The sequence below is a fragment of the Helobdella robusta genome (assembly GCF_000326865.2).
Source record: "Helobdella robusta unplaced genomic scaffold HELROscaffold_2, whole genome shotgun sequence".
Lineage (NCBI taxonomy): Eukaryota > Metazoa > Annelida > Clitellata > Rhynchobdellida > Glossiphoniidae > Helobdella > Helobdella robusta.
The window spans coordinates 8,579,019-8,593,080 of NW_008704083.1; the positions used below are offsets into that span (position 1 = coordinate 8,579,019).

Here is a 14,062-nt window from a genome sequence, read left to right on the forward strand (position 1 = left end):
TATATATAATATACGTGCTTTCCAACTTACATTATATATATATATATATATATATATATATGTTGAACTACATTCCTTTTAAATATATATATATATATATAATCTCTATACATATAATCTATTTATATATATATTATATATAATCTATATATATATATATATATATATATATATATATATATATATATGAACAAACGAATGAATGAACGAACGAACGAACAAACGAATGAATGAATAGATGGATAAATAAATGAATAGATGGATGAATAAATAAATGAATGAATGGAAAAATAAATGGATGGCCAGATGATATGACACAATCTACAATTTAATACATCCGCCACTGGGTTTATAAGTAATAATTAGTCAGATGTGATGAAGGTGATGAGAATGGTTGTTATTATTATGATGGATGAATTGATGGTTGGATGGATGATGGATGGATGAATTGATGGTTGGGTAGATGATGGATGGATGGATGGATGGATGGATGGATGAATGATTTATGATTAATAGGCAGATAAATTTTAGGTAGATAGACAGGGGATAAACGGTTGAATTTAGATTTTAGATGAATGAATGAATGAATGAATGAATGGCTGGCTTGATGGATGGATGGATAGATGATTGAATGAATAGATGGAATGCTAGACAGGTAGATGGATAAATGAATAAATGAACAGAAGGATGATGGATAAACAAATGAACCAACTTACACCCCATTAGTTTGGCGAGTACTTGCGAACAGGCCATCAATTCAATTAAACGATATTTAATCAACTAATTAATTAATCAATTAATTTATAATTATTCATTAACTAAACATATATATTATTTAAAATCAATCAGTCATAACTTCCTATAATTAACTAATATAATTAATTAGTTAATTACCTATTATTTATTATAAATAGGTATAGTCGTTAAAGTCAATTTATAATTATTTTATATTTATTATTTTAAACGTTTAATTTTTTTATACGAAAAATTGTGGTTGTTAATTTAATAAATACGTTTATCCTATTTATTTTATTCAAGTCGGAGTTAAACCATCCAAGGAACATCTTATAGAATCACGAATTTTGAACAAAAGTTTCGAAAATATTTTCAAGAAAAATTGTTAATTATTTGATTATAATTAATTCCCGAGCTAATAAATCAATAGATATTATGTTAACTTATTAAAATTAGGTTACTTTAATGAATGAATAGACATGGAAGAAAATGTTGATGGAGTCTCTTGTGAAATATGTTAATGGTGATTCACCAATCCAATCCAGCAGCCGCCTGCAAAATACAAACAGATTTTTTTAAATTAATTAAAATTAGATGATTTTAATTTTATCTCCAATTAAAATCTAATGATTTAGTTATTTTTTTTTAAATTTTTGGAAAATAAAATTTAAAAAAATGTTTCATAAAATAAGAACCAGACATAAACATATTTGTCTGTCCCATTATTATAAATATTAACTAAATCAATATTCAGAATAAAAATTCAATTATGAATAACAAAATTAAAAGTTATGAAGAAAATAATACAATTGAAAATTTGACACGCGAACATGTATAAATAAAAAATACAAACAATATGTACATGTATGTATATATATACACAGATATGTGCGTATGCGAGTGCGTGTGTGTGTGATGTGTTTGTATCTATGTATGATATATATATATATATATATATATATATATCACTTACACAAATTAAATATTACACAACATTTCCATACTTGAACATATGAATAGCTTAGCAATTCATTTACTACGATGAGTAAACTCCATTGAAAATCATCCCGTAACAAAAAATCATTGATGAGATATTCATTTGTCATCACGATCATACATCCTTTATATAAAAAAAAATAATAATTATTATTATTATTTATTTGTATTATTTTTTGTATTATTATTATTATTATTTATTGTTTGGATAATTATTGTTAAATAAATATGTAAAATTTTGTATTAAAAATGTTTGTCTCCCTTGTGCGAGCCATTCAATTGAAAACATGTGAATCTAGTACGCCAGTGTGTTTATTAGGCTTACATTCCTGTTTGTTTGTGTGTGTGCGTGCGTGTATGCGTATGTGTGTATGTATGCATGTATGTGTGTGTGTGCGTGTGAATATTTTTTATTTAAATTAAATTCACTGTCCCTTATTTGAATAAGTTATTGAAGCAGTTAAATTTAAAAAAACATTCTCTTAACATAGACGTCCGCTAAATCAGAAGAGCTGAAGAAGAAATATAGTAATAAAATTATATTATTTATTAAATACTAATTATAATTTAAGTACTGGAGCCATGCCAATTATAAACAATTAATGATGCAAACATTTTTCAATGTTTGCATCATCACTAACCCTAACCCTTAACACCTCGTTACGTAGTTGTTGCGTTAGCTGTTACTTTGGAAAAAATTTAATCAAACGTTAATGACATGCAAACACACACACACACACACACACACACACACACACACACACACACACACACACACACACACACACACACACACACGCACACAAACACACACACACACATACACACATACACACACACACACACACACATATATATATATATGATATATATATGTATATTTATATGTATGTGTATATATATATATATATGTATGTATATATATATATATATATATATATATATATATATATACAATACAACATCATAAATACACATACCATGTTTATAAACTTATATCATTATTAAACTAATTGATTCATTTTGGTTTTTAACATCCATTGTTCGATATTTCAATAGTTTTTTCAATAGTTCGTTTGCTAGCCCACATTACGTGCTTATTTTTTCTATTCCTTCATTTATCTATCCTATATTATCTATCCCATCCTTTGCTTGTTTGTCCATTCATCCATGCGCTCACTCATTTATTTAATTCATTCGTTCGTTAATTCATTCACTCAGTCACTACACAAACTTATTGCAATACGACCTCTTCGTAACTGCATTAATTAACTAAATTCCACTGATATTTACAACAAATTCCTTTTTCTACTCCATCATCATTATCGTCGTCATGATCATCATTTTCCTCGCTTACTCATCGTCATCACCCCCACCATCATCATTTCGTGATCATCACTGTCCTTATCGCAACTATCTTTATCACCAGCGCTTTCATCATCGGAATAATATGAAAAATTTAACTTTCAAGAATTGTTAGCTCTAAGTTAGTTGGGCATTTCGGAGTCTAACACCACGTTTGGTTGGCATTCTTTCATTTCATTTTCCAGTTCGATGTCAATCAAAATCTTAAATTGGCCATTTTAATAAGTACGGCAAATTTTGCAAGCCAGTGATTCTGTACGTAGTTTAACTCAATTTTGTTGTTGTGCAAGGGACCAAAATACTTTTCGGTCTACACTTTTACTAATTTACACAAATTTTGTTCAATTGAGCTTTAACTCTAACCTTAACAAGTTTTTCAAGTTTCTTTAGAAGTATGTCTCTATTTAATTTGTAGGCAAAATATTTTTTGTTACAGTTTAGTTGAATGAAATCTTCACCAATAAACAAGATATGAAATTGTCGTTTTGGTAATTTGTAATAAATAATACAACAACATTACACAAATTATGCACAAACTTTACAATCTGAAACATTTCCAACATTTTAAAAAATGGCCATTAACCTATTAGATGCAGGTTAAATAATTAGAATTATAGCAGTTAATTCAAATTGTAAGATCATTTGTTTGAAGAGATGGATATCGAAGTGTGGATGGGTGTCACCGGTGAGACTGTAACAAACAGAACTGCATGTCAATGTAAGCAAGAGGTTGGAGAAGTGTCCAGGTTTAAGTTTATATTTTCCAGTTTGGTTTTAATTATTTTAGTGGGAAGTTTTATTTTTAAAGAAATTGGCGCTATATAGAGAATAATATTACAAAATGTTCGGCAGAACAATGTTTATATCTGAACAGATGTTTCAAAATAATAAAATATTATATATCAAATCATTTCTTCACAAAAATGAAATCCTCAACATATAAACTCAACTCCGGCTTATCAATCTTCAATATCTTGCTCATATTATAATTATTCTTGCCCATGACTTCGTAGTATTCCTCAGTCTTGCCGTGCCTGTACTCAACAGCCAGCGTCTTGATGTCAAACTCATCAAACTTGATCGTTTTCAATATCGGCACCTCCCCCCCTTCCACGTCCAAACTGAAAAAATCCACAGTTTTCCTGTCAATAGCCAGGAGTAGGGATTCAAATGGGAAGCATGGGACCTCGGTGACAAATTTGGAGGATTTGTCTGCCTGCAGTTTACCAAGTTGGCCATTGCTCTCTTGTAGGTAAAGCTAGAAAATAAATAAAAAACATTTATTTAAAAAAAACGTGAAAATTAAATCTTTTAAAGACATTTAAGTGCAAACATTGATTCACATCAACTGTTCATTAGCCTTTTGTTATCCAAAACAATCGTATATTGTTCTAAGACTCCTGGCCTCACCCGAACGAAATTAAAAATATTATAATTATGGATGATTGCATCTATTTTACTTTAAATGAAGAATTGTATATTGATATGAACAATTAACATATTATAATGAATATGCGCTTATGAATATGAATATGTTGCTCTTAAACATTGTAACAGTTTCAGTTTTTTGGCTAAAGAAAATATAATTATCAGGTTGTTAACATTTTGGAAATAATATATAAAAATAGAATCATTTCTCTGATAAATTAACATCACACCTACTTTGTAAAATTACTTTTAAAAAAGTGTCTATTTAGAACTCACTGCATTGTTCAAAAAAATTCCACCATTTCAAATCTAAATTTTCTAAAATTATATTTTAGAACGATTTCACAAATTTTAGCAAAATATTACTTTAAATTTTTCACATTAAAACGTTTTAATAAAACGTTTTGATAAAATGTTAGTAAATTATATCATAATATATCATAAATTATATCATAATAATTTATATTATAATTACTTTTGAAGCGTAATTGAATGGACTCAGGCAAGCATTAATCGACCAGACATTCCTGTTTTTTCCGACGAGTTGGGTGTAGAAGTAGGGGTCGGGCTCCACCAGCAAGCCACTCCAGCCCCTCTCAACCTCCAGGAACAACGTATTTGATGCCGTCTCCCCGTCGTATGCACCTGCTTCTACAAAAAATCCACCTTTCTAAAGAAAATAAAATGTTTTGTTATAAAATCAAGCCATTATGTGAGAGTGATGTTTGAATTAAAAAATTATTTTTGAAATAAAAAATTTATTACTCAAATTTAAAATCAATATATTGAGTTGTTTAACATAAAAAAGAGAATAATATATGAATAAATCAAATTTTTAAAATAAATTTAAGTTTTTAAAAATTTACGCAAAATTAAAATTGTATGTCAACATTTCATATATTGAAAAATTTAGAAAAACAAATTTTAAAAATTACTTTTTTCAAAATGTTATCAATTTCTTCAGCTTGTGGCGTCTTAATCATGGACCTGTACTTCAAAACTTTGTTGCCACTCGGTGGTCTCATAACATCCTTTAGGAACTTTATCAACTCTGGATCTCTGGAATGCACTTTATTCCTCGCAAATTCGTCGAATTTATTTCTAACATCTTGCGGAAAACTCGAAAATCCCAAATTCTGAGAAACGAACGATGTTCTCGTTTTTGTTCGTTCGTCGATGTTCGTCGGACGTTCACCGATGCTCGTCGGACGTTCGCCGATGTTCGTCGAATGTTCGCCCGTGAAATAGTGCGAATATAGGTAAACAACTAAAATAATTAAAACCGGTAAGAAGCATAATTTTAATAACGGTCCCTTATAGCTTAAGGACATGATAAATAGCGAATATAACAATTATACTGATCAGTCAAAAGTTTCACCTAAATAATTTCGTAAAAAATTATAATTAAAAAAACGCCTAGCTTTCATGATAACATGTATGTGTGTGTGTGTGTGTGTGTGTGTGTGTGTGTGTGTGTATGTACGGATATTATACATTTATATATACATATACACAAACAGACATAAATAATTATATATATATATTTATATTCATATATATATGTATGTATATATATATATATTCATATATATATTCATATATATATATATGATATAATTTATATATATATATATATATATATATATATATATGATATAATTAATATATGATCAATAAAGACAGATATAAATTTAATATAAGTAAATATCATTATTGATTATGTATATAACATCTGCCTCAACATCTAAAAATAGGTGGTCTGCTCTATCTAAACTTCTTCATAAGAAATCCTCTCACTCATCTGTTTCTGCTCAACTGCTTCATGATAAGTCTCAATCTAAATTATTTCCTAAGTATTTATCGGAGATATTAATTGAACCTAAACGCCTCGGTTTACGATCGTCTTTTTGTTCTCGCTTTTTCTTAACTCGTGTTAAACACTCTTTTGCCAAATCTGCTTTTGCTTTTTCTGGTCCTTTCTCTGGAACTCTCTGCCTACTCTGACTACTTCTCCATCAATTGCGAAGTTCAGAGCGGATCTCAAGACCCATCTGTTTTCAAAATTCATTGAGGAGCGCTGTTGATAAGCTAATTGATTGATTGATTGATTGATTGATATATGTACGAGGGACAAAACAGTTGTATAATGGAGTGTGCCGAGTTGTTCTTTTGCAATATTCATAAGATTTAATTAAATATGAATTAAACATAACAAATTTCTTCTTAACTATAACATTAAACATGAAGAATAATAATCTGAGAACCTACAGTTTAGGAATAGGCAACAAATTAGACAATGATAAATAATCTTAAATATGATCATATATTTTCATGTCATACTAAATACGAACAAAGACGTATAAATATATATCTAAGATAATAATATGAGACTTAATGTAACGACCACAAACTACAATACCTTAAGTGAAATAAGGATAAATAAAAGAATAGTATAAATTAAGTAATACACATTTCGGTAAGAGATATTTTAGTCTATAGATTATTCCTAGATTTTTAGATTGTTTGATATGCTAATAGTGTGCTCTTTCCAACTTAAAATATATATATATATATATATATATATATATATATATATTTATATATATATATATATTAGTACGAGGTTCTCAGCGATACAAACTTCATTAAATATTTTTGCCCATTTAATCAACGCAAAATGGGCAAAAATATTTAATGAAGTTTGTATATATATATATGTGTGTGTGTGAGTGTGTGTGTGTGTGTATGTGTGTGTGTGTGTGAGTGTGTGTGTGTGTGTGTGTGTGTGTGTGTGTTCTGGTAAAAGACCATAGTTAATGCGGTACTTTATAAAAATCTTCCAAATTTAATATACAATCTAGCGACTGCAGATTTGACAAATATGAATACCAAATTATTGTCTCAAACACAATTTCTTGACTCAAAAACTGAAGTCTCGGGAAGATGCAATTGGCCTTCAGAATAGCAGTTTAAATCAATTCAAGAATAAAGTAGATAACTTTTCTCTCACATCCATGAACGTGCTAGAGGGAAAATGGAATAATTTTCAAGGCAAAGGTTGAGCAAAGTGAAGAAGATATAAAACCACATTCAGAGGTTGTTGAAGGTAAACTTGATATATTGTCATCAGATATCAAACAGGTGCAAAAATCAATCGTTGAAACCTCATCTAAAAAAGAATCTCATAATGACAGAGAAAAGAGGAGAAACAATGCAGTATTATATAATTTGATTGCAAGGGAAAGAGATCGCGGTCAACAACGAATGACATTCGTGAAGTCCTTGTGTCACTTGTTGAATATCACCACAATCCAACTACTATGAAGTAGAGCCCCAGGCAGATTAAATTTTTCCAAACAGCAACCAGATTCGGCTCAACGTGTTACTTGGCTCGTCTATATAACCGCATTGTGAAATGTTGATAAGTGAACTTTCTGGCACGCCTGCACAATTTTACAGTATAAAAGGAGGTGATTTCAAAGCGAGACAAATTAAAATGAGGTGATTTCAAAGCGAGACAAATTGTTTGTTCAGCGAGAGACATCCAACTGATCACTGGATGTGACCTGTTTCTCGAGAGTGTCAGGAAGTTAAAGGGCCGAAACACTCGTTGACGGAAACTCTTCCTCTGAAGACTCTCGCTGAACGCTCGTTATGTTCAAGTTTCTATATATTATATATATATATATATATATATATATGTACAGTTCATATTATATATTGTTATATAACCGACCCCTTGAACTTGTAGGGTATGGTTATTTTCTCTCTACGTGGATTCTTGACTCCTGAACAGACTTATTTTATATGAACTTTATCAGAAAGAAAACAGTGCTGGCAATCAACAATAGTCAAGAGTTCGTTTTATCCGTAGGTTCAAGATTTCCGATAGATGAACACAACTACTTTAAACTCAAATTAAGTTGAACGTTTATTTAATACCAGCAGTAATAGAGCCAATAAATTAAACTTAATAACTACGTAAATCGCATTTTACGTCAACTGTTGTTCCGCCTTCTTCTTACCTGTTCTCCTCCTCTTCTGTGTCGGTCCTCGTTCGTCTCTCTGTTCCTCTTAGCGTCTTTTTTATAGCTACCGATCCGCTAGTAAGTGTGTCACATGCCGTGTCACGTGACTTTTTTTACAACCGTTTTAATTATGTACGCTTTCTGATTATGATAATTTGCAAGCGCTTCACGCAATTTCTTACTACTAGTTCTTATCTCGCCTTTACGTCTGTAGCAATATGTGTCAATATGTTGATTTGTATAAACGTATGTGTGCATGGTTATGATAACACTTATGTTAAGTTTCTAAGATAGATACACTTCACAAATACGTTTTTGTATAACACACATATGCACACACATTTACATATACATGTATGTATGTGTGTGTGTGTGTGTACGTGTATACACTGAACTAAATTTATTTATTCAAATCTGCTGAAGTAATTAGTAAAAGCTGCTTGCTTGGCTTCATCAACGTGGACCACAGAGAGATTCAGCTATGGTCTTTAAACACACATACATACTCACACACGTACATAAATGCAAACAAACGAAAAAAAATATTTTTAATATTTTACCATTAAAAATTTAATTTTGCGGCCGGTTTTTGAATAACGCAAACCGCTCAGACAAAATCCGCAAATCGCAAAATCTGCGGAGTTTTGAGAATTTTCAAACCGCATTGCTGTTATCCGCTTGGGACTCTACTACAAAGTGTTAATGATCGGGTTTTGTGGAGGTCGATGGTCGTTATGTCCTCAAAGGATGAGGCACGAGAATGAAAGAAGATTATATAATTGGAGTTAAAAAGGGGTCAACTCCAGAGATGCGGTTAAAAATTTAGTAAAGATTATATCTGATTTGGATTTAGATACAGAAAGTACTGGAGTTTCAAGACTAGATAAGAAAACCTAGACCAGTTCTAAATTAATTGCACAAATTTTTTTCATTAAATTTTATATCGCTCAACATATACCATCCCATCTCTGATCATTTTTATTATCCTCGATCAAATCTTATATCATTATACCTAAATCAACAACTTTTTCCAACCAAAATTTTTTCACGTTATTGTTGCATTAGTTAGATATCACAAATTTAACGAACAACATTTGAAATAAACTGATTATTTTTTAAATTCAGCAGATTTGGAAATGGTACCTCCTTCGTAACCTTTACATACATATAACTGATAGAAGGAAATTAGGAGCAAAGAGAAAATATTGAAAAAGAGCAAGTGATAAAAAGTTAGAGATACAATAGAGTGAAAAAAAGAGTGAAAAAGCAAAAAATACACTAAACCTACGTTCACGCATAAAAATAAACAAATACCTATGCGCCCAAATACGCTACACTGTCTCAGTGATATTGCGAGATAATGTTTAACTCAACGATCGATAGATTGATCTCTCCAGTTATAAGCTTTTACGCACGTGAGCACTTCTCATGGTGGGTTTTTTTCATACAAAATATAATTTAATGTGTGTGTGTATGTTAGTGTGTGTGTGCTTGTTTGAGTTGTGTGTATGTGTGACAGAGGAGAGAGAGAGAGAGAAAGAGAGAGGTGTGGTTTGCATGGATACGTTGTGTTGTGTAAACGTAGCATCTTAACGACCCATGACAACGTGTTTCTAGCAAGCACATGTTATTGACTGATTTTTCTATTTCAGGTATGTGCGTGTCATTCTCCTTTGGAATGGCAGAATAATTAAAAGTTTATAGAATGTTTTGGTGGAAGGAGTTGCAAGAATTTTGGCAACACTGCTCCGCGGTTTTGTGCTGATGATCTTTTAAAGATTTATTTCTTTGTATGTCTTTTATGCTTTTGTTATAAATTTTAGTATTAATAAATACGGTTTCATCTAGCTTTTCACATATTTCTGATTTTTTATGGGAGAAACTTTTTTTTATATAAATTTTAATCCCTGCTTAATCCGTTATTCGTACATTTTTAAATGATGCGAAAACAAAAATGCCAACTTCATGAGAAGATCATTAAAAATGATACAAATATATAAATGATTGAATTTTTTGTGGTGAAAATGATGTTAGCAAATTTTCAGAAATATACTTAAAACGCTTCGTTACGAAATTTCATATTGCGAATTTCACTGAACGACAGTAAACTGAAACTGAGTGAATAACTGAGTTATTCCTTGTCACTCTATAGACTCCGGTTTGCTTTCATCTTTCATTAGTTTAATACTTACAATTAGTAACATAATAATTTAAAAAATGTCGTTGACAAAATTAATTAATGTACAGCAAATTTTTAGGCAAATGCCAAATTTCCATACGTGTATACCTAATCGGATAATTTATTCGAGGACTGAGTATAAGCAAACAAGTGAGTTGGTTTATGAATTAATAAAAATGTTTATTAAACACAACTTAATCAAAGTAGCTATATTGTGAAAATAAAATCATAATATTTATCATAAAATTTAATTTTAATAAACATAAAATAATAGACATAATGAGTAAATAAAATTAATTAATAAACTAATAAATCAATATACCAATAAATTAATTAATTATATAAAAAAGTATCTAAATAACAAAATAAGTAGATAAATTGGTAAATAAATACATGGAAAAATAAATAAATAAAAAATTTATCAACGATGTCGAAAATCGTGGAAGCTGCAACCCTTTTGTGCCAACCTGTACTACCAGAGAATGCCCTAGAGCGTATGATATATTTTAATTTTTTATCTGTGCTGAACGTGTTTGCATAATCGAAAATATGAAATCCGTATTTGCCTATCGTTGTTTGTCTTAGATCTACCTGTCTGCAAGTATGAAGTTGCATGAATCTGTGTTCGTTATTTCGCTGACGTTATTCTATCGGTTGCTATTGTTGTTATTTTTGCTGCTGTGCTGTTAGAATTATGGTTGATATTATGTTGGGACTAAAATATTTAGTAAAGGTGAGGCTGAAATTTTTGCTGTTGACGTTAATGCTGATGTTGTTGTTGTGGTTGTTGTTGTTGTGATTGTTGTTGTGATTGTTGTTGTTATTATTATTATTATTATTATTATTATTATTATTATTATTATTATTATTATTATCTGAGCTACTATATTAGACGATGATGAGTTGATGAGTGGAATGGTGTTGATGATGATGACAATAAATTTATATATATTTTTTTTTATCTTTTTGAAACTTATTCTTCAAAAAACCTGGGAGATGATGATATATAGTAAAGTATTTACTAGTAAAGTTTTATTTGCTAACCACCTGAATTAACATGGTAAATAACGAAATATCTAAAAAAAATCACCAAATAATTGTTAAAATATAATTATCATTCAAGAGATTCATATCAGGAGAAAGTTTCGAAGCAAATTCGAAACAACAATTGCCATTATACACAAAGTATATTACATATGTTATATAATTACATGACGGACATAAATTTCTACTGAAATGTGTGCAGTCAATTTATTTAAACGTGAATTAGTGATCACATTTTATTGTCAAGAGTTTTTTAAAATTAATATGAATAGGATGGATATTCGATACTTTGTCCGGTTCTACCTGAAGTTCTCTCATACTGTCTAGATTTTGCTATATATTGTATATGATACTATATCTGTCAAGTGGTTATACCTATTGCACTTCATAACAAATTAAAAACTATCAAATTGAAATTTAAAAAAATACATGAAACATATTCGATGTTATCATCGTCAGAAGACAACGAAGACTAATCGCCTGCCTAAAGGTTGATCCTATTCATTGCTCTTACTATGGTATAGTATTACAGCTAATTTTAAACAAGTCAAATTTACGTTAAATCAGAAATTCATCGGTAGGTACACTCACCCTACACTCACCATCCACATTATTGAACAAATTTTTAGGACCACTGGAAGTAAATCCGGTGAGCCTTCTTTCCAGGGTGGATTGGATAGGGAGGTTTTTGTGTGTCTACCAGTAACTTTAGTTACTTGGAGTTTACCGTCACGTTACCAATTTATGAGTTTGTGGTCAAATTTGATTCTTGCATAATTTTTTTTATCAGAGCCGTTTGAAATTTGTATAGACAAAGACAGGTGAGTTATTACAAGTACATACAACGTTATTAATTCTACTCTACCACTCACCTTCGTCAGCACAACCCAACATTGTTTGCTCTACATTTACAGCTCTATCAAACACGCAGTCCTGCGTGTTAGTATCTTTTACAAAACTAATATCATCAAAATTATTCGAATTGATCAGACCATAACACATACATTCACTGACGACAAAAATGTATAAAACGCTCAATTTTTTTATATTTGTTTTCGTTTGCTTCGTCAGTCAATAGTTGCTAAGATCATGTTTGCCTTGCGTTCTTTTTGCGTCAGTCGTATGAAATGGAGCGCAAGCAAGCTAGTAATAGGCACCAGCAACACATCAAAACCACACAATGAGTTATTCAGTTGTACATTAAAGTTGCATGCCATCTGCCGGTGGTCTGCTTACATGAGTTTTTATTTTACGCCTTGATTTTTTCTTTTTTTTCCAAAATAATTGCCAAAAAACTAAATAATTTTATGAACATTTTTTACAACTTTGTTCAAACTTTAAAAAAAAATTGTGCATTAAGTCATCATCAAGTCTTAACGATAAACACGTCTAATCAGAATGCTTGAAATAGCTTATAATACTGCACAAAATTTTAATGTTAATTAAAAATTTCACGTAGAAATCATATACGTCAATAGTTAGTGCAAATTAGGATTCAAAAAATATTTACCTAGTTTGTTTGCACTGAATACCTGAACCTAAATTTCATGTTTGATTAAATCATTTTTATTCATGCATGTCGAAACGCTTACATTTAGATGCATAATCATCATGTGTGTGTGTGTGTGTGTGTGTGTGTGTGTGTGTGTGTGTGTGTCTGTCTGTCTGTCTGTGTGTGTGTCTGTATATATATATGGTCTACCAGCTTACATTTAAATTTTTAGTAAAATTTTTTTCTAAATATTATAAATTAGTACTGATTCTATCAACACTTTAAGAATTGTCATTTGAAATTTGAAACCCTGTTTGAAAAAAATCTCTACAAACAAAAAACAGCATCTTTTGTAGCTAGAAAGTGTTTTTATAGTACCAATAATAATTAGAAATCAGTAAGTAAACTACTAACAACAGAATTAAGTGCTAAAGTAGAGTGCTAAAATTTAATCACCGTCAAGTAGGCTACTAAAAATCATTTAAAATAAGTTACGATTATTTGAAAAACAAATTAATATCACTAATTATTATTTTACAAGTCAATGGAAAATAATTCAGGAATTGAAGAGCGTATGCATTTGAGACATGGTTAAATTAATTACACTCGCCTTCGTCTTAGTCACCATTTTCAAGATCAAATTTATCATTACCAACATCATCATTTTTATCATCATCACCATTTTCAAACTTAATTACATACAATTTTTATCAGAAAAATCTTAATCACCACAATCATCACTATCACCATCATCTCTAATGATATCAACAATATCACTATCATTACCTAACCGTT

General features: G+C 29.9%; 1 protein-coding gene across 1 annotated transcript; it reads right to left on the bottom strand.

Moving 5' to 3' along the window:
* Positions 1-3,585: 3,585 nt before the first annotated feature.
* On the bottom strand, positions 3,586-5,950 carry HELRODRAFT_188408 (hypothetical protein). Its single transcript, XM_009017710.1, has 3 exons — positions 5,460-5,950; positions 5,000-5,194; positions 3,586-4,354 (listed from the first exon to the last, which is right to left on the bottom strand). Exons 1-3 carry the CDS (start codon positions 5,853-5,855, stop codon positions 4,004-4,006), a joined length of 942 nt encoding a protein of 313 aa, XP_009015958.1. The 5' UTR covers positions 5,856-5,950; the 3' UTR covers positions 3,586-4,003.
* Between the last annotated feature and the right edge of the window lie 8,112 nt (positions 5,951-14,062).